The following is a 21,849-nucleotide window of genomic DNA, read 5'->3' on the forward strand; positions in this document are numbered from 1 at the left end:
GTGTTTATATGTGCTTGCTTTTATGTGTAAGTATTCCGTTTGAATAAGGAACAGGTCCTTTGCAATGTAATTTTCAATTTGATTAGCAGACATTAATAGCCTGGGTTCTTGCCCAGCTAACCCGAGCTAGCCTTTTATGTTGAAAGCTGAATTTGTTGAACTTTTATTTATTCTGTATTGTACAGGGACATCTGCACACCTATAGGTTCTGTGACAATGTTTGGACCTTCATCTTGCAAGATGCTCTGTTCAAAAACGAAGATACTCAGGAAAATGTTGGTCGGGTGAAAATAGTGGCATGTGACTCAAAGCTACTCTCACAATGAGACGCAGAAGATTGGTGTGTCTGCTGTTGGTAGTGTATGGAAGAAACTGGGAATTAGTCTAATTTCACGGAGGAGCTGGCAATTATAGGAGATAATTGAACATATATTGTAAAGCCATCAACCGATACTACTGGAGTTATTTGATGATACATTGAGGCTACTACATGCTTATTAGATGATTTTTCTTGGTTCTTCTTTTGTATTTCAAGTAAGATAATGAAGATTAGCAAAGAATTTCCGTGACAAAATCATGGAGACTATGAATTTATGTTATCATTGGTATTTATTCGTGCTGAGACGGTACGTTCTGCCAAAGTCTATGAATTTTAGGAGGCAGTCTACTTTCTTTCTATGGGGTGAAACAGGGTAGTCATAGAAATAAAAATGGTTTATGTATATTGCAATAACTCGAGAATTGTGGCCTTTTGACTCCATTTGGATGGTGTACCTATTTCAGGTGTTTTTGGGTACTAATTAGTAATTACTTGATCGCCTCCACGGATCTTTGATGAATATAACGAGAATTGTAGTAGTTCAATTTTTTTTTTTAATTCATAAAAAATTGAGAATGATTTATAAATTACAACTTAAAAAAATTCATCACATTCTCCAAGTCATCAATGTTTATCGACGGCTGAATTAAACGCACCGTTTAACCCACCACCTCCAACTCCAAGTGGGTTTTGTATGAGTGAATGCAATGCAACATGTCCCTCACCCGTTGCAAAAATTTAAAGCGCCTTCGCGTAAACAGAGCGCGCGTTTTTTATCTTTGGCCGTTATTACTTCTTGTCCTCTGCAATTTCCATCGTCAATGACGACTTCGAATCTGGCACTTTTTCCTCGGTGGGAATCAAATTTTCATACGCAAATGCCATCTTTTTGGTTGAAAGTCGGGAAAGAATCTAATTCCTCGAATTCTTTTCCAGGATTCCACCTTCGAATGGCATTTCAATTCTTGCAGACTCCCACGTGCCCTCGTAAGAAACCCTAGCTTTTCTCTTCCTTTTTCTTTTGATCTCTCTAGCTACACTTACACTTTTAACGATAAGAATAGAACACTAGATAATTGACTAAGATTATTATTTAACATAACCATTGCAAGGTTCTGCGAAACCTAAAAAGATAATTAAACAAGTAATTGGTGGACGTAATTTTAATCAACTAGTGGACGCATATATTACAAGTTATTGCATAATGTTTTGATGAGTCTTTGACACTTATAAATAGAGTATTTCTTTTTCAATCAACTGTTGTTCACAAACAGTTTTGAATGGCGACCTCTAAGGACAAGCAGGTTCCTCGAGTTCATCATTTTGAGCTCGTGGAAGGCATAAAGCTTCAGGTAGTAGGTTCAATATTTGTCTCAAATTTATGGTTATTTGTTAATTGGAAGAAAGTTGTGATTTTTTTTTCTTTTTTAATTTTCTTTTGTATTTTTTGAGTCCTTAGATAAATGTGTCTGGATCTTCAACTATGCGCAATGTAAGAGTTGAATTTCAACTTAAGAATTGTACGCGGACTTGGATTCTTCACTGGGGTTTTCTTTACCATGGAAACACGTAAAACCGAATCGCAATCTAGTATTTCAATTACAATTTATTTGTGCACTCAATAAATTTTTTTGATTTATAATTTCCTTATACAGGAGCTGGTATATCCTGCCGAACATCCTAAGCAAGGTGCATTGCAAACACCATTTATTAAGGTCTATCTTCATTCTACTTTCATTTTCTCCTCGCTGGTTTGGCTGTTATATGTGTTTTCAGAATAAGGTTCATAAATAACTTTGACCATGAAACTTTTATTTAAATTGCACGAGTGGAGAAGCATATGTAGTCGCTATTGAGTTGCGGGATCCCAAGATACACGCCATTGAATTGTTTTGAAGGATGGCAGTCATGACAGATGGTGTGCTGTGTAATAATCAGCTTAGCTTTTTATTTGACGCATTGGGTGTTTGAGCATGTTGAACCTTTATGAAAATGTTTTACTTGCGTTTAGGTTAAGATTAAACCATGGGAATTTTCACATCAAGATACCTGGATTGATGCAAATACTTCTCATACCCATACCAAAGGATTTAATAGAGCGCAAAGCACTTCAAATCTGGGAAAGTAAGGGAGGCACACAAGCTCGCCACAACAACAACAGGTGATATTTATCCCCTAGATACAAGATTCACATTAGTTATATAGGTATATTACTGTCATGGCTCACAAATTCTGCTCCTTATGGTGTTTATTGGATCATATGGTGCAATGGGTAGACCAAGCTCTTAATTGATTTTGGAAACCCTTGACATTGTCTCTTACTGTTTACAGGAAGTCCGAATTTTCTTTTTTTCAGAATCAGCACAATTCTTTATGCATTGTCAGGAAAACTTAGCAGTAGAAGGCTTTTTCTTTTATGCATGATGTCATTGTCTTACCATAACAGTGTGAGTAGCTTTTTGGCTCACACATTAAATTTGAAAAAGGGAATCCCTCTTTTGCATGGTGCCCCTGCCCAGACTTTGGGCCTATGTCTACATAAATTTGAATAACTTCTTTTTTTATTTTATTTCCAGAGCAGTTAAATTACCAGGGATGCGTTTTTTAGTACATGGTTTGTTTCAATCGCAGATTCATTCCACCATCTTTGTATGCTCCCAAAGGTTTTTAGCCTGGCATTATTAGACATTTGGTTCCACTTGGCAACCTGTGCTTGATAGCAATCTGTTAGCCTAGGATGTGCAAGTGCGTGATATCAGCAATATTACCTGTGTTTATGTTGATGATTTAGAAGGTTGTAATCTTCTAAATTTGTCTATTCTTTGCAACCAAACCCCTACTAAATTTCTGTGCATTGGATTCAGGGATATTAGAACTCTGATGCATCCTGATGCACCTCAGAGAAATGTCAGTTCAGTTGGTATTGATAATTTTCTTTATCCTGTAACTTGATGCAGCAAGATTTTAATGATGCTTTGAGAGAGCTTCAATGTCAACTGTTGAAGGGAATTTCCTTTAATGAGTTGCAAAGTAGTTGTATGACTACATGTACAAAGACAGTGTCCGATAGTAGAGAGCAATTCAGATATGAAGTACCACCCTCTTCTTGCAGGAGACTGGATGTTGAAAAGTGGTTGCAAAAGCATTCTGACGGACATGCCAAAAGCTCCACTATTCCATCATCAACTTTTGCGGATCTTGTGGAGAAATCTGTTGGAGGAGATAATGTGATCTCACAAGAAAATTATCTATGTGGCAACTATGAAATAGTGGTTAGTATTCTTTGTGATAAGGAATCTCTATTACATTCAAATAGATTATGTGTTGGCGTGGCTTCTAAAATACTAAACATAATTTTTAAAGCAAGAAGGTAACCTTTGTTGTTTGGCTGCACTTTAAAATGAGCATATTTTTCATTTTTACCCTAGGAACCTCAATTGTATCTACTTGAAGATATTCAAATTTAAGCTTATTTTGAAAGCTTGTTTATCAGCTTGGAATAAAAAATCTTAAAATACCCAAAATACTCTTTTATATTATTTTTATGATCAACAAGTAAATATAATCAATAACCTTTTACAAACAGTTTTACTAATGAAAGCTCCACTTGGAACCGTTCCAAATAAAATTTGTGAATGGAAACGACTTCATCTTGTGCAACTTATGTGTAATTAGGTGAAGATATATTTCCTCTAATTGGTCGCAATATATTAAAAGTTTTAACCTAGTATATATTATTACCATTGATACTCCATTATGCGGGAGAAATAACGTGTATGGTATAGCATTTTGTGCTTCTAAAAGGATCTTCTCCCTTTTTTGATGAGAATTGATTTGGTTTCTTAGATGAAATATATAGTGAAAAATGGGTGTCAGTTTGTATATGATGGGAGTTGTCAATTTCCTAATAGACAAGTTCTGATATTACCCTCTTGTTTCCAAATAAAATTGAGTACAATCCTACACAATCTGATTGTTATCTTAAAAGTCCATTCTTCTCATTGACTGCTGTTGAGTTCTTTGCTATGTACAGGTCCTGTCAAAAATTGTTCGCAGTGACTATCACATTTTGGTTACCGTGAACATGAAGGGTGTTACAGTTCTTCACTGGGGTTTATCAAAGTTGTCTCGAGAGGAATGGTTGGTAAGTAACTTTAGCCTGATTTTGTACGATATGCATCTTGACGAACATATGAATTGAGCATAAAAAGTTGTTTAGCCTTAGTTAGTTAAATATTAATTTATTCATAGTCATCTTTCTTCACTCATTGCAGGCCCCTCCATCTGAAATATTACCTGAAAAATCAAAAATGGTTGCTGGAGCATGTCAGACATATTTTACAGACATATATACTGGAAAAGGATCCTTTCAGGTAACTGACACAAACAAACTTTTTATTAATACTCCATACTTTCGTTCTCTCACTCTTCCTTCTTTTTGAATATCTCTATACCCCATTTAATTGTATTAATTAAACCCCTTATCTCCCAACACTAACAAACACACACACACATACACACACAAAAAAAAAAAAAAGGTTGTAGATATTGATTTGCAGAAGAAGAAATTTGCTGGTATTCAGTTTGTGATTTGGTCTGGTGGTTCTTGGATAAAAAACAAAGGGGCAAACTTCTTTGCAGTCTTGCACCCAATGGATCCAAATGGAAAGGTAACTTTTTTTTCCTCTTCTTTATAAGTTACTTATATTATTACCATGCCAGTGCACCTCAGAAATTTAACTAATTTGACATGGTTCCATTTGTTTTTGCAGATGCATGAATCTAACGTACATATAGAGTTCAAAAACTCAAGTTTTTTTTTTTTTTTTTTTTTTACATGAATCTAATTTTGAAATGCATGCCTGGCCATAGCTTTTATGGACTATGTCTATCTCTGTTAACATACTGTTATCCAACATATCTACTCTATTGACATTACATTTCAAGTGGCATAAAACCAATCAAAGTAGATAGAAAAGTTTTTCCTTTGCTTTCTGCTCTCATTAGCCATACTGTAGAAATCCAATTGGCTCACAAATTCTGCTCCTTATGGTGTTTATTGGATCATATGGTGCCAATGGGTAGACCAAGCTCTTAATTGATTTTGGAAACCCTTGACATTGTCTCTTACTGTTTTTACAGGAAGTCCGATTTTTTTTTTTTTTTTTTTTTTTTAAGAATCAGCACAATTGTTTATGCATTGTCAAGGAAAACTTAGCAGTAGAAGGCTTTTTCTTTTATGCATGATGTCATTGTCTTACCATAACAGTGTGAGAGTAGCTTTTTGGCTCACACATTAAATTTGAAAAAGGGAATCCCTCTTTTGCATGGTGCCCCTGCCCCAGACTTTGGGCCTATGTCTACATAAATTTGAATAACTTCTTTTTTTTATTTTATTTCCAGAGCAGTTAAACTACCAGGGATGCGTTTTTTAGTACATGGTTTGTTTCAATCCGCAGATTCATTCCACCATCTTTTGTATGCTCCCAAAGGTTTTTTAGCCTTGGCATTTATTAGACATTTGGTTCCACTTAGCAACCTGATGCTTGATAGCAATCTGTTAGCCTAGGATGTGCAAGTGCGTGATATCAGCAATATTACCTGTGTTTATGTTCGATTGATTTAGAAGGTTGTAATCTTCTAAATTTATGTCTATTCTTTGCAACCAAACCCCTACTAAATTTCTGTGCATTGGATTCAGGGATCATTTAGAACTCTGATGCATCCTTGATGCATCCTTAGAGAAATGTCAGTTCAGTTGGTATTGATAATTTTCTTTATCCTGTAACTTGATGCAGCAAGATTTTAATGATGCTTTGAGAGAGCTTCAATGTCAACTGTTGAAGGGAATTTCCTTTAATGAGTTGCAAAGTAGTTGTATGACTACATGTACAAAGACAGTGTCCGATAGTAGAGAGCAATTCAGATATGAAGTACCACCGTCTTCTTGCAGGAGACTGGATGTTGAAAAGTGGTTGCAAAAGCATTCTGACGGACATGCCAAAAGCTCCACTATTCCATCATCAACTTTTGCGGATCTTGTGGAGAAATCTGTTGGAGGAGATAATGTGATCTCACAAGAAAATTATCTATGTGGCAACTATGAAATAGTGGTTAGTATTCTTTGTGATAAGGAATCTCTGTTACATTCAAATAGATTATGTGTTGGCGTGGCTTCTAAAATACTAAACATAATTTTTAAAGCAAGAAGGTAACCTTTGTTGTTTGGCTGCACTTTAAAATGAGCATATTTTTCATTTTTACCCTAGGAACCTCAATTGTATCTACTTGAAGATATTCAAATTTAAGCTTATTTTGAAAGCTTGTTTATCAGCTTGGAATAAAAAATCTTAAAATACCCAAAATACTCTTTTATATTATTTTTATGATCAACAAGTAAATATAATCAACAACCTTTTACAAACAGTTTTACTGATGAAAGCTCCACTTGGAACCGTTCCAAATAAAATTTGTGAATGGAAACGACTTCATCTTGTGCAACTTATGTGTAATTAGGTAAAGATATATTTCCTCTAATTGGTCACAATATATTAAGAGCTTTAACCTAGTATATATTATTACCATTGATACTCCATTATGCAGGAGAAATAACGTGTATGGTATAGCATTTTGTGCTTCTAAAAGGATCTTCTCCCTTTTTTGCTGAGAATTGATATGGTTTCTTAGATGAAATATATAGTGAAAAATGGGTGTCAGTTTGTATATGATGGAAGTTGTCAATTTCCTAATAGACAAGTTCTGATATTACCCTCTTGTTTCCAAATAAAATTGAGTACAATCCTACACAATCTGATTGTTATCTTAAAAGTCCATTCTTCTCATTGACTGCTGTTGAGTTCTTCGCTATGTACAGGTCCTGTCGAAAATTGTTCGCAGTGACTATCACATTTTGGTTGCTGTGAACATGAAGGGTGTTACAGTTCTTCACTGGGGATTATCAAAGTTGTCTCGAGAGGAATGGTTGGTAAGTAACTTTAGCCTGATTTTGTACGATATGCATCTTGACGAACATATGAATTGAGCATAAAAAGTTGTTTAGCCTTAGTTAGTTAAATATTAATTTATTCATAGTCATCTTTCTTCACTCATTGCAGGCCCCTCCATCTGAAATATTACCTGAAAAATCAAAAATGGTTGCTGGAGCATGTCAGACATATTTTACAGACATATCAACTGGAAAAGGATCCTTTCAGGTAACTGACACAAACTTTTTATTAATACTCCATACTTTCGTTCTCTCACTCTTCCTTCTTTTTGAATATCTCTATACCCCATTTAATTGTATTAATTAGACCCCTTATCTCCCAACACTAACAAACACACACACACACACACACACAAAAAAAAAAAAAAATAAAGGTTGTAGATATTGATTTGCGGAAGAAGAAATTTGCTGGTATTCAGTTTGTGATTTGGTCTGGTGGTTCTTGGATAAAAACAAAGGGGCAAACTTCTTTGCAGTCTTGCACCCAATGGATCCAAATGGAAAGGTAACTTTTTTTTCCCTTCTTATAAGTAACTTATATATTACCATGCCAATGCGCCTCAGAAATTTAACTAATTTGACATGGTTCCATTTTTTTTTGCAGAGCATGAATTAACGTACATATAGAGTTCAAAAACTCAAGTTTTTTTTTTTTTTTTTTTGTTCATGAATCTAATTTTGAAATGCATGCCTGGCCATAGCTTTTATGGACTATGTCTATCTCTGTTAACATACTGTTATCCAACATATCTACTCTATTGACATTACATTTCAAGTGGCATAAAAAACAATCAAATAGATAGAAAAGTTTTTCTTTGCTTTCTGCTCTCATTAGCCATACTGTAGAAATCTGCGTATGATGATCAAACATGCATCAGTCACTCCCATCCCTCATTCCTTAAGAAGTGAGTTGTGTTACATATGTTTGTCTTATTGAATAATGATGAGAACCTGACCTGAACTTATCAATTACACTACAAATAGGTACAGTTCCAATCCCACTCACAATCAAAACAAGCATTCTCTATAATGGCAATGAAACAGTTAGATCGGAACTAATCAGAGTCTATACTACTACAATGACCCACAACTGATGATCCAGTAAATAAGCTAAACTCAATACAGAAGAAAACAGAAATATAATATTGACTTCGAGGGTCAGTCACCTCCCCTATCCAACCTTACTCAACTTTTTCAATGCCTCTCCCTTTTCCCTTCTTCCCCTTTTATTCCCTCCTGGCCCTAAGTTTATTCATAACAGAATTTCTCTCTCTCCACTCTCCCTAGGCCACCTGTCCCTTCCCAACAAATTCTTCTAACCTCCTAAATGTCAATTATTCCCCTGCTTCTTACTCTACTTCTTCCTACGGTAAACCTTCCCCTTTGGTTGCTCATCAAATAACAATTAATATTAAAAACTTAAGCTTATGGAAAAATAACCATCATTTTCAAAGTCTAACACACCCCTTATGTGCTTACCTGAATTTAATTAATGGATTGTGCATCCCGAGAAAAGCCAATATCCTAATGACATATGTGAAAGCTTTCCTTGATTTGTCCCTGACTGGAATAATTTCAAAATAGGTTCATCTCTGTCCCCTTGAATGCTTTATAAATGTTAATTTCGTTGATATTACATTTAAGGTGTGGTGAAAAATTATTGCTTTTTTTTATATATTCTAGTATTTAGCTAGGTGGATTTTTTCATTTTGTTCTATTGCACTTTATCTTCTAACCTATGTGAGAGTACTCTGGTATTTGCAGTCTTTCAACTGTGAAGTTATTAATGCAAATTATATCAATAAGAAATTGAAGAATGCTTTTTTCAGGTTGATGGGAAAGGGAAAGGAATTGTAAAATGGTTACTTGATGAAATATCTAAAAGAGAAAAAGAGGCTGAGAGATCATTAATGCACAGGTAATTTTAAATAGGAAGTAAAGGACACCATAATTAACTTTAGGTATGTTTATTTTAGTAAATCCACTGTATAGCATTGCTTTGTATCTGATTCTATTTATATGGGCTCAAGAACACTGTAAAAAGTTAATATTTGACTTCGCAGGATAAGCAGACAGTGTATGTACTTGTCTCCTTCAAATGGTTTTGCACCAAATGTACTTATTTTTTTCACTGATGCAGGTACAATATTGTGACAGAGTTGACAGAACATTGTAAAGGTGAGGGTGAACTGGGGCTCATCGGTATATTGGTTTGGTTGAGGTTCATGGCATGCAGGCATCTCACTTGGAACAAGAATTACAATGTGAAACCTCGGTAAAAGTTGTACTTTTCTATTTTTATCAAAGACTTTCTGATGCATCTCGACTTTTTAATGGTTGTGATGCATTCTATTTCATATCCTTGTCTAGTTATTAGTTTTAAAATAACAGAAGTTTGACAACATAGCATGATTGGTGTTACATTTTTTTATCATTTGGTTAAATTATTGGTGTTATGACTGATTCTTTCCTACTTTTTCAAGCTTTAAACAAGTAGAATAATGTTACATTTCTATCCATTAGATTTTCACAAAAAAGGGGCTTCTACCCAACAACTTGGCAGGACCGTTACTGTCCTCGAGTACTTGCAGATCTTTTTCTGATAAATAAAATTACTTGTAGATTATGGTTAAGTTGGTAACTGCTCTCTTCTTGAGGAGTTTGCTGAAATTTGAATTTGGTTTTATGAGTACTAGTATCTAATTTTTAAATTAAATGTTCTGTTTAATTGGAAAGTAAAACAATGCTACTCAAGGGAAAATAGGTTCTTAATCTTCTGTGGCGGGCAAGTTGATAGGGAAATCTCAGCAAAACACTTTGGGAGTTACTCAAATACAAATAACAATATTCAGTCAATTAAATTAGATAAATTTCATTGTCCTAGATAGAATTGTAACTATATTTAGGCTTTATTATGTCAGATTAATTCTTGTTCTCTGTGGGTCAATCATGTGTTCACCCTTTCCCCTCTTCCGTACTTCATGTCGATCTTATTATACTTGTTTGCCTTTTATATGCTTGAGTTTTTTCTAAGTGATAAAGCTACAGTTAGGTATGAAAATTATCTTTGACCTGAGAGTTGATTTGCACTGTTCCAGATAATATATTTATTTAGTTCTATGTTTGCACTGTATTTGCAGTGAAATTAGTGAAGCTCAAGATAGGTTCACCAATTTACTGCAAAAAATATATTTGAGCCGGCCAAATGATCGAGAAATTGTGAGACTAATGATGGCATTTGTTGGTCGTGGAGGTCAAGGCGATGTTGGGCAGAGAATTCGTGATGAAATACTTGTCATTCAGGTGATTTTAACTGACCATTCTACATAATTAGTTTCGTGTTCACCCAACTTCCAAACTTAAGTTTTCCTTGATTTTTTACCATCAGAGAAATAATAACTGCAAGACTGGCATGATGGAGGAGTGGCACCAAAAGTTGCACAATAATACTAGCCCTGATGATGTGATAATTTGCGAGGTAATGGATCTATGTTAGACAAAACACTTCTTAAAATACTTGGATTGGACCTCTATCCAGGTAAAACAATCAAGTGGTCAATATTTGGATTGGAATTAGTTCATATATGTATAATTTTTTAATTTGAATAGATATACATTTGCCCTGGGAATCCATGGGCAGGGTTAGTCTCTAGAAAGTCAAAGTGAATCTAGTCAAAATGGAATTATGGTTGTGCAGATGTTTTAGGCCCCTTAAGGTAGTTATTTCTTGTTGACATTGAGTCAATATTTACTAATTTTATGTTTTCAATGATTTAAGCAAGTTAACCCAAGAAGCGAACAATATGAGCCAAGACCGAAACCTGCTGAGGAACCTTGTCCATTTTACATGTAACTGGCTGGAAAGGACAGATCTGATAAATAAATACAGAGTTATCATTCGACTTCAATAATGGTTTCTTTTGTGACAGGCCCTCTTAGATTATGCGAGATGTGGTTTCAAAATAGATGCTTATTGGAGAACATTAAATACTCATGGTCTCACAAAACAAAAGCTTGCAAGTTATGACCGTCCTATTGTGTCAGAGCCTCGATTCACAACTGATGCTAAAGAGGGTCTCATCCGTGACCTGACAATGTACTTGAAGACGCTAAAGGTATTATATACGATCTGGACGTGACACCAATTTCTTTGTGTGATTATTTCCTGCTTCTCCACTGACATTCGTTTGCTGATATTGACTTAAATGGTAGTTCCAACTCCAAATCTGCATATTATATTAGCCAGTGTTTGTATGTGATCACTGACATAGTAATAGGGCAGTAAACTAATTTAAAGACATTTTCCTTGCTGAACTCTTGAGAACCTTTTGCCTCATATGAATCAAATACGAAGAATACTTTGAGGGGCGCGAAGCTCAAGATATAGTGATAGTTTATAGGGGGCTTCCCCAAAACCCCACCAGTCTTTTCTGTTGTTAATACATCATATTGTAATCACTATTGGTGTCCACTATGTCTATTTCTTTTTGGAAATTTAAATATATATATATATATATATTTGAAAGCCCGAGTCTTGCAATAACATTTGAAGAAATGTCTGTTTTCAGATGGTTACAAGCTTAATGTTGATTTATGGGTTTTCTTTACAAGTGAAGCTAAAATTTGTTTACATGCTAAAATTATATTAAAAAGCCTGAGTACCCATGCATAGCACATCCGACTAGAACAAGGTACATTATGTCATTAGAAAGTCCAATCTTTCATTTAAATTTATCTGAATCATATACTGAATGGCCATGCCACAGGCTGTTCATTCAGGTGCTGATCTTGAATCTGCTATTGAAACTTGTTTGAGTTCCTCCTTCAAGGTAAACACTTTGATTCTAATCAAATTACCTTTTTTTACTATTCAACCTCATTTTCTTTCCCATGGCCATTCTATTTTGAGTTTCTTACTATAGAGATTACCTTTTACCTGTTGGTATTTCAGGGTCATGTTTCAGTCGGAATTGGTAATTTTGGTGGTTTATCTCTAAAGTTACAGGTATTATCCATCTTTTGGATTTCAACTAAATTTATTTGTCAAAAATTTCGCTTGTGTTGTTATTTTTCCTTAGCGATTTCTAGAAATGTATACATACATAGGCATGTACATAGGTGTGTGTACATTATTCGAAGATCAATTTTGAAGGGGAATAACTCATGTTACTTCTTGTCAAATGATAGGAGTGCTTGAAGTTTATCAAAGAGCATATTCATGATGAGAATATTGGTCGACTGATGGAGGTCATACTTTCTGGTGCAAATTTTTGTTTTATGGTATTTTAATGAAAGAAGTATCTTTATGTTGTTTGATTTACTTCTGTAGAAATTACTGGAATCTCGCATTGAGCTTCGCCCTGTTTTGTGCACGGCTCATGGAAGAGCAAGAGACTTACTCTTCCTCGACCTTTCTCTGACTTCAACTATTAGAACAACAATGGAAAGGGGGCTCAGACATCTCAACTTCACTCATCCACCAGTATTTAATTTTTTTTTTCTTTTCTTTTAATAACAATACTTTGGTATATATTTGATGAATATATTTAAATGTGTCGTTAACAACACTATTGTTGGTGCCCTTATTTTAGGTCATCGTGAAACAGGAAATCATGTTCTTCATTTCCTTGTTGCTTGAAAATGTATGCCTGTCAATGGTCAATAATGAAGATCTCATTTACTGCATGAAGGTATGTCTGTCCTTTAGCCTCAGAGCTTCTCTAACCCATTGCAGTTGATGTAATGTGCCCAATGGTTATGATTTTCTTCATATATATTATTCACTTAAATCAAAATTTCTAAGTTATTTCATCTCTTGACTTTAAAGCTTAATAAGTTTCTAATTGGTTATTACGCTGTTCCAAAGGATTGGCACCGAGTCTGTGAATCATATAAAACCAATGATGTTCAGTGGGCATTACAAGCAAAGGCTATTCTTGACCGATTGCAGCTAGTACTTGCTGAGAGGTCTCAGAATTACCAGAAAAAGATCCAACCTAGTGTCAAATATCTTGGTAATTTGCTTGGTGTTGAGAAATCTGCGGTATGTAACTATTCTTTGACCACTATTTAGCTTAATAGAAGTCAACACTAGTAAGATTACTGTTTCAAGTTTTCCTGAGTTAACTTGTTGAATGATTTACTTTTATACGCTTTTGGTTTGGTTACCAGATTGACAGTTTCACTGAGGAGTTGGTCAGGGCAGGACCAGCAGCTGTTCTATCTACGCTCATTAACCATTTTGAACCTGTTCTTCGGAAAGTTGCAAATTTGGGCTGGTAATCACTGAATTTTCCCATTTATGTTGAATGATCAGTGGAATTGATCCGGTTGTGAAATGTTTTTATTACAGATTGAATTTTAACAAAGTGCTAAAGTTAGTGTCTTGGCAGTTGGCAGGTCATCAGCCCTGTGGAAGTGTGTGGTTTTATAACTTGTGTCAACGAGTTAATTACTGCTCAGAACAGAGTTTACAGAAAGCCTACTGTTATTATTGCACATAGAGTAACTGGAGAAGAGGAGATTCCAGAAGGTGCTGTTGCAGTGCTAACACCTGATATGCCAGATGTTCTATCTCACGTCTCCATCAGAGCAAGAAATAATAAGGCATATTCATTCAACTCGCTTACTGAACTTTCAATGATAAATTCCTGTTTAGTCAAAATGGGAATGCTTTTATCATATATATTGATAGAGTTGTATGACAGGTATGCTTTGCAACATGCTTTGATCAGAATATTCTGAGAAACCTCAAGTTGAAGGAAGGTAAAGCTGTATCTATACAACAAAAGTCCACAAATTTGATCATTCGGTAAGCCACTCAAATGATTGCTCAATTCGTAATCCTCTATACCAACTTACCATGCAAATTCACTGTTTTTATTCACTTGCAGTGACATGAGTAGCTCTGACCTATCTCTTAATTCTTTTATGACGCCATCCATTCCTCAAGGAGTCAACTTTAAAAGGAAAATTTTCTGTGGCAAATATGCCATTTCAGTTGATGATTTCACCGATGAGATGGTAAATTAATTAATCATAATCATTAACTTTTTATATTGCTCAATTTGGAAGAAGAGATTTGCTTATTTACCCGCTTAAGTGTGTTTGGGCTTGTAGCAGAAAATGAACTTAAACAATCAAGTGTTTGTGTTCTTGATTGTTTGCTGATGAATTCACCGATGAGATGGTAAATTCATTAATCATAATCATTAACTTTTTATATTGCTCAATTTGGAAGAAGTGATTTGCTTATTTACCCGCTTAAGTGTGTTTGGGCTTGTAGCAGAAAATGAACTTAAACAATCAAGTGTTTGTGTTCTTGATTGTTTGCTGATGAATTCTTCACTTCAAGCTCTACATGTAATAATTACCAATTGCATCACAAGCAAAGTTTTGAAATATAAAGGCATTGTAAAGTTGATGTCTTTTCAACTGATTGTGAAGATGATTTTTTAGTGTGGAAGCAGGGCATTAAACTGCTTCAAAGTCCTCTAAACTTTTCATTTTGTATTTTTGAATTTTTGATTGCATGTGAAATTCACTTATGCTTGTTCAAAAGAAAAAGTAATTGGAAATCAGTCAAATTAGAATTTATATTTGTCGCATTTTGAAATTTTTGGTGGAAGTCTGGTATAGTGAAACAAAAGTATGTGATTATATTCATCTTTCTATTGCATAGATTGGTGCAAAATCTTGCAATATCAAATTTTTAAGAGGAAGGGTCCCATCATGGATTAAGATTCCTATGTCAGTTGCCATACCATTTGGAGCATTTGAGAATGTTATATTGGAAGATGTCAATAAGGTACTGTTCTCTTATTTTGGGAAACTACTGCTCTCCATGATCCTGAATATTTGTGCACAACTAAATTTTAATGGTGCAGGACATTGCAAACAAGATTTCCCTTTTCTACAAATTTGTAAACGGTGGTGACCTTTCAAAACTCCAAGCAATACAAGAAGCTGTTCTACGAATGAGTGCTCCACCATCCTTGGTAGTTCCAAATGTTCATTAAATTTTTTATTGACAATTTACTAAACCTACCTGTCTATTTTTAAACTGTACTTTTTTCACTACCATGATCCTTACATACTGCTACTGCAATCTGTAGATTCACAAAGGTTACTTTTTATGATATTTAATTGTTGGAACATAAATCTTTCAAGGACAAAACATAATTGCAATGATTGATTTTCAAAAATAAATAAATAAATGAGAAGTGGGAACTCTTTCCCAATTTTCCTTGTATCAATGCTTTCCATGTTTGCTAGTTTTTGCAACACATCCTTATAACATTTTTATAAAAATAAATATAAAAATAAATAAATTTTACGAGAGACTGAACTTGTTGGTAGATCCATGAGCTTAGGAGCAAAATGAGAAGTGCTGGTATGCCCTGGCCTGGTGATCAAGGTGAAGAGAGGTGGAATCTTGCTTGGCAAGCGATAAAAAAGGTATTAATGTCAAGAACCTGTGCTAAATTTTGGATGATAAGCATTTTGAGTCGATGTATGATAGAAAAATTTATGTGGACAATGGCATTGATCCCATTTTGTAAAGATAATGCATCTTCTCTATGCTTTGCAGGTTTGGGCTTCAAAGTGGAATGAAAGAGCATTTATTAGTTGCAGGAAAGCTAATTTACATCATAACAACCTTTGCATGGCTGTACTGATTCAAGAAATTATCTGTGGGGATTATGCTTTTGTTATTCACACAAAGAATCCCTTATCAGGGGATAACTCGGAGATATATACAGAGGTAGTTTTTGCCACTTTTTTGCATTAATGATTGTAGTAGCATCCATCATATTTCTTCTCTTGGCGGAAAAACAGATTGTGAAAGGCTTGGGAGAGACTTTGGTGGGTGCCTATCCTGGTCGAGCTATGAGCTTCATTACCAAAAAGAACAATCTAAAATCTCCTTTTGTAAGGCAGACTTCTCTTCAAACTTACATGAAAAAGCACACAATATCCATCTGAAATTGGCTACTTCCCCCTCCCCGAATATTCCACTAAAGCAATTCATATACCTTCGTTTACATACTACTAAGATAGTATGAATCGTCACTTTCAGGTTACTGGTTATCCAAGCAAGCTTATCGGGTTATACAGCAGGCCATCAATTATATTCAGATCAGACTCAAATGGTGAGGATCTTGAAAAATATGCAGGCGCTGGGCTTTATGACAGGTTGGTTGTGGAGTTACATATTTATTTTGGTGTAAACATGAAACATATATAACATTCATCTTTAAGCCCTGGACTCAGACTAAAAACATTGGAAAGTCATCTAGGTGTTGCATATCTTCCGACTTCGAGGGGTTTAAAGACTTAAGAGTGCATGAATTTGAGCCTACTTTTGATGTTTCAAATTGGGCTAATGGCAGAGTATAACTATTTCATCATGCGGATTTCATTTATATTGGACCTAAGTGGTCGACAAGGTTAATATTAATAGTGGTAATCCTTCGGCATGCAAATGACATTTTACTGCTAGTGAGATCGGATGCAGGATCATCAGCCATCAGTTCCTCTAGAGCATTATATAAACAATCACCGAAGCAAGTTTTCTCCTTAGGCACTTGCAGTAGGCTTCACATACTCTTCCAAAAGTCCTGTCTAATTTGTCGTCCAAACTTATTGCAGTGTAGCAATGGATGAACAGGAGAGAGTGGTGTTGGACTACGCCCGTGACCGACTGATAGTTGATAAAGCTTTCCAACTCTTACTCTTTTCAAGAATTGCCGAGGCAGGGAAAATCATAGAAAACCTTTATAGTTGTGCCCAGGACATTGAAGGAGTGGTAAAAGATGGAGTAATATATGTAGTCCAGGCAAGGCCACAAATCTAGAATAAGCAAGGACATGGTGTCCATTTCGGAACACCTCGGTTCATTGGTACTAGGAAGTTGAAGGGTAAGCTTGTGCAGGCAAAACTTTGTGCTAACTGGGCGAGGCTTGGAGCTCAAACTAGAGGGGCCGCCAATAACTTATGTTGTGTAACCTACTTTAAGCTTTTATGAATAAGGTTTACTTTGTAAACAATTCATTTTTTGTCCACCATATTATACAAGTAGTATAAATCTATAATATTTAACAAGATTGATTCTATGGCATTAGAATAGTAATCCGGTGTTGAGATAGGTATTAAGAGCAATAGAAGAAGATTATCCTATTTTTATTTAATGGTGGACATCCCTTTTGAGTTTTTTTTTTTTTTTTTGGGGTATTCGGGTTAGTTTGTGCATATTTTAACTAATCCACGGTGTCCTGAAGTTAGCAGTCGGGTAAACCTTCAGTAACCAACTCTATTATCAAACGAGATAGATTGAATTTTAGATAATACTTCGAGAGTCCTTATTCAATCACTCTTAAGTATTATTTGGTAGAAAACGTTGATTTTNAAGGACAAAACATAATTGCAATGATTGATTTTCAAAAATAAATAAATAAATGAGAAGTGGGAACTCTTTCCCAATTTTCCTTGTATCAATGCTTTCCATGTTTGCTAGTTTTTGCAACACATCCTTATAACATTTTTATAAAAATAAATATAAAAATAAATAAATTTTACGAGAGACTGAACTTGTTGGTAGATCCATGAGCTTAGGAGCAAAATGAGAAGTGCTGGTATGCCCTGGCCTGGTGATCAAGGTGAAGAGAGGTGGAATCTTGCTTGGCAAGCGATAAAAAAGGTATTAATGTCAAGAACCTGTGCTAAATTTTGGATGATAAGCATTTTGAGTCGATGTATGATAGAAAAATTTATGTGGACAATGGCATTGATCCCATTTTGTAAAGATAATGCATCTTCTCTATGCTTTGCAGGTTTGGGCTTCAAAGTGGAATGAAAGAGCATTTATTAGTTGCAGGAAAGCTAATTTACATCATAACAACCTTTGCATGGCTGTACTGATTCAAGAAATTATCTGTGGGGATTATGCTTTTGTTATTCACACAAAGAATCCCTTATCAGGGGATAACTCGGAGATATATACAGAGGTAGTTTTTGCCACTTTTTTGCATTAATGATTGTAGTAGCATCCATCATATTTCTTCTCTTGGCGGAAAAACAGATTGTGAAAGGCTTGGGAGAGACTTTGGTGGGTGCCTATCCTGGTCGAGCTATGAGCTTCATTACCAAAAAGAACAATCTAAAATCTCCTTTTGTAAGGCAGACTTCTCTTCAAACTTACATGAAAAAGCACACAATATCCATCTGAAATTGGCTACTTCCCCCTCCCCGAATATTCCACTAAAGCAATTCATATACCTTCGTTTACATACTACTAAGATAGTATGAATCGTCACTTTCAGGTTACTGGTTATCCAAGCAAGCTTATCGGGTTATACAGCAGGCCATCAATTATATTCAGATCAGACTCAAATGGTGAGGATCTTGAAAAATATGCAGGCGCTGGGCTTTATGACAGGTTGGTTGTGGAGTTACATATTTATTTTGGTGTAAACATGAAACATATATAACATTCATCTTTAAGCCCTGGACTCAGACTAAAAACATTGGAAAGTCATCTAGGTGTTGCATATCTTCCGACTTCGAGGGGTTTAAAGACTTAAGAGTGCATGAATTTGAGCCTACTTTTGATGTTTCAAATTGGGCTAATGGCAGAGTATAACTATTTCATCATGCGGATTTCATTTATATTGGACCTAAGTGGTCGACAAGGTTAATATTAATAGTGGTAATCCTTCGGCATGCAAATGACATTTTACTGCTAGTGAGATCGGATGCAGGATCATCAGCCATCAGTTCCTCTAGAGCATTATATAAACAATCACCGAAGCAAGTTTTCTCCTTAGGCACTTGCAGTAGGCTTCACATACTCTTCCAAAAGTCCTGTCTAATTTGTCGTCCAAACTTATTGCAGTGTAGCAATGGATGAACAGGAGAGAGTGGTGTTGGACTACGCCCGTGACCGACTGATAGTTGATAAAGCTTTCCAACTCTTACTCTTTTCAAGAATTGCCGAGGCAGGGAAAATCATAGAAAACCTTTATAGTTGTGCCCAGGACATTGAAGGAGTGGTAAAAGATGGAGTAATATATGTAGTCCAGGCAAGGCCACAAATCTAGAATAAGCAAGGACATGGTGTCCATTTCGGAACACCTCGGTTCATTGGCACTAGGAAGTTGAAGGGTAAGCTTGTGCAGGCAAAACTTTGTGCTAACTGGGCGAGGCTTGGAGCTCAAACTAGAGGGGCCGCCAATAACTTATGTTGTATAACCTACTTTAAGCTTTTATGAATAAGGTTTATTTTGGAAATAATTCATTTTTTGTCCACCATATTATATAAGTAGTATAAATCTATAATATTTAACAAGATTGATTCTATGGCGTTAGAATGGTAATCCGGTGTTGAGATAGGTATTAAGAGCAATGGAAAAAGATTATCCTATTTTTATTTAATGGTGGACATCCCTTTTGAGTTTGTTTTTTTTTTTTTTTTTTTTTTTTTTTTTTTTTTTTTTTTTTTTTTTTTTTTTTTTTTTTTTTTTTTTTTTTTTTTTTTGGAGTGTTCGGGTTAACTTGTACATATCTTAGCTAATCTACGGTGTCTTAAAATTAACGATTAGATAAACCTTTAGTAACCACTCTTATTATGAAACGAGATAGATTGAATTTTAGATAATACTTCGAGAGTCCTTATTCAATCACTCTTAAGTATTATTTGGTAGAAAATGTTGATTTTACAATTATCAGTGTTGGGACCAACGTAGTAGTTTGAACTTTGAATATTGTATACTTTTGTCTAGAAGACTTAGATAACAGAATTTTTGGTTGGATAAAGTGTAAAGACTCTTTTCTTTGTGGACACCTTTCACTGAGCGGGACCCCAAAAATATAAAAGAAAACCGACTGAGGTAAACATGGAAAATAAAATAATAAATAATTATTGAAAAGGTTTAATACGAATATTCCATTGTTTACATTCCTTGACGTCGTTTTATCCATCATTGAAATGTCTTCTATTGTAATAAGTTGGCTGAGCCGAGGATGTTTGGCAGTTTTGTAAGGTAATTTCGGATCTCCGTTTAACACGTTGGGTCAAATTGGGTTATTCCAATTACCCAACATTGCACCTGAAATTCCACATTTACATAATGTTGGACTATTACTGGCAATTTTTTGATACTGTAATTGAAACGTGCGACAGCTTCGTGTCATCTTGCTAATTGGGTAGGCCCATGGTTACCAGATATTTGTTCAGTTTAATGTTTCATCACGTAAGGGTAAAATGGGTGTTAATGTAATAAGAGGACTCAAATGTGAAGATTTATATTTTATAGTCCATTATCATGCACCCTTATTAGTTTATTTTATTTTATTTTTTTTATTTAATTGAAGATATCCAATTCCAATTGATTAGGTTTAGGTCAACCTGTAAGACTACTTCACATGTCAAATTATCACTCTTATCAATGAGTGGACCGATAAAGCAAACAAATCCACACCCCTTTTACAAGTTACTGATGAGTGAAACTCTAATTAGGTTAAGTAGTAAAAAATAAAAATAATTTATTTTTAACCCTTTTTTACTTCCCCAATAAAAAAAATATTTAGTCTTTTAATTTAACAAGTATAAATCTTAGCAACTAATTTATATCAACATTATTATTATAATATATGTGTGTGTGTTGGGGGCGAGGGTTCCTTTACTCCTCTTTAATACACTTAAAAAATAATATAATTTATATAATTTATATTCAATCTCAACCATTCAAATGTTTTCACCTAACGACTCAAAAATTATTTAAAAAGTTATATATATATATATAAAGGGAGGGATTGGTACCTCTCTTTTTCGCACAAGTTTGTGTCCCTTGATTAAAGCAAAATGAATGGTAAAAGTAAAAATGAGGTGGAAATTTCATAGTTATAAAATTATATTATATTTATTATCTCTCCTGTTTGTTAATACAATCTCTTTCTTCATTTATTATAAAAAAAACCCCTTCTAGTTGAATTTTTAGAAATCTCTCTCCACTTGTTAATTATACAAAATCTCTTCCATTGATTTAAAAGATTTTAATCAACAATTTTTTTCCCTTTTAGTAAGTGAATGACAAATATCCTTGAATATTAATTTGTAAGGTTTTTTTTTTTTTTTTTTTTTTTTTTTTGTATTTTTATTTTTTTTTTTTTTTCATTTTTAATATATTTTAGTCTCTTGCATTGATGATAACATTATATATTAAAGTATGAAGTTTTGCTGAATGAAGATATCAATAAAAAGAGTTCGAGAATATTACAGATTAATAATATAAAAATGATTATTTTTGATAATTTGGTGAGTATAGAACATATATGAAAAAAAAATTAGGAGAGATTTTTTTTTTTTTTTTTTTTTTACAATAGACAAGAAAAAATATTACATTAACAAAAGAAGAGATAATATACATAAATTATTTTATAAATATTAATGTCCAACTCATACCATCTTAGCCTGACCAGTTTATTTGCTTTAATCAAGGGACAAAAACTTGTGTATAGGATCTAA

General features: G+C 34.3%; 2 protein-coding genes across 2 annotated transcripts; both read left to right on the forward strand.

The window, feature by feature from the left end:
* Nucleotides 1-1,483: 1,483 nt before the first annotated feature.
* LOC116137694 (alpha-glucan water dikinase 2) lies at nt 1,484-17,306 on the forward strand. Its single transcript, XM_031423376.1, is given in 34 exon segments — nt 1,484-1,671; nt 1,779-1,888; nt 1,975-1,982; nt 1,985-2,033; nt 2,146-2,204; nt 2,207-2,237; nt 2,331-2,443; nt 2,446-2,480; nt 3,277-3,591; nt 4,353-4,463; nt 4,594-4,692; nt 4,858-4,989; nt 9,155-9,243; nt 9,466-9,600; nt 10,466-10,628; nt 10,714-10,803; nt 11,255-11,440; nt 12,092-12,154; nt 12,277-12,330; nt 12,513-12,572; nt 12,655-12,807; nt 12,932-13,015; nt 13,192-13,368; nt 13,497-13,603; nt 13,718-13,931; nt 14,033-14,136; nt 14,219-14,348; nt 15,007-15,132; nt 15,212-15,322; nt 15,684-15,782; nt 15,916-16,089; nt 16,164-16,256; nt 16,405-16,520; nt 16,977-17,306. Coding segments are annotated over 34 exon segments (3,867 nt in total). The 5' UTR covers nt 1,484-1,599; the 3' UTR covers nt 17,182-17,306.
* A 583-nt stretch (nt 17,307-17,889) lies between these two features.
* On the forward strand, nt 17,890-19,613 carry LOC116137708 (alpha-glucan water dikinase 2-like). Its single transcript, XM_031423394.1, has 5 exons — nt 17,890-18,024; nt 18,158-18,331; nt 18,406-18,498; nt 18,647-18,762; nt 19,219-19,613. The coding sequence occupies exons 1-5, from the start codon at nt 17,947-17,949 to the stop codon at nt 19,421-19,423; spliced, it is 666 nt and encodes a 221-aa protein (XP_031279254.1). The 5' UTR covers nt 17,890-17,946; the 3' UTR covers nt 19,424-19,613.
* Nucleotides 19,614-21,849: the final 2,236 nt, after the last annotated feature.

Source organism: Pistacia vera, unplaced genomic scaffold, assembly GCF_008641045.1.
Source record: "Pistacia vera cultivar Batoury unplaced genomic scaffold, PisVer_v2 Contig332, whole genome shotgun sequence".
NCBI lineage: Eukaryota > Viridiplantae > Streptophyta > Magnoliopsida > Sapindales > Anacardiaceae > Pistacia > Pistacia vera.

Coding starts and splice junctions, on each gene's coding strand:
- LOC116137708 (XM_031423394.1), top strand. CDS start 17,947: ATGAGAAGTGCTGGTATGCCCTGGCCTGGTGATCAAGGTGAAGAGAGG. Junction 18,499..18,646: donor ACAATCTAAAATCTCCTTTT/GTAAGGCAGACT, acceptor CGTCACTTTCAG/GTTACTGGTTATCCAAGCAA. Junction 18,763..19,218: donor GGCGCTGGGCTTTATGACAG/GTTGGTTGTGGA, acceptor AACTTATTGCAG/TGTAGCAATGGATGAACAGG.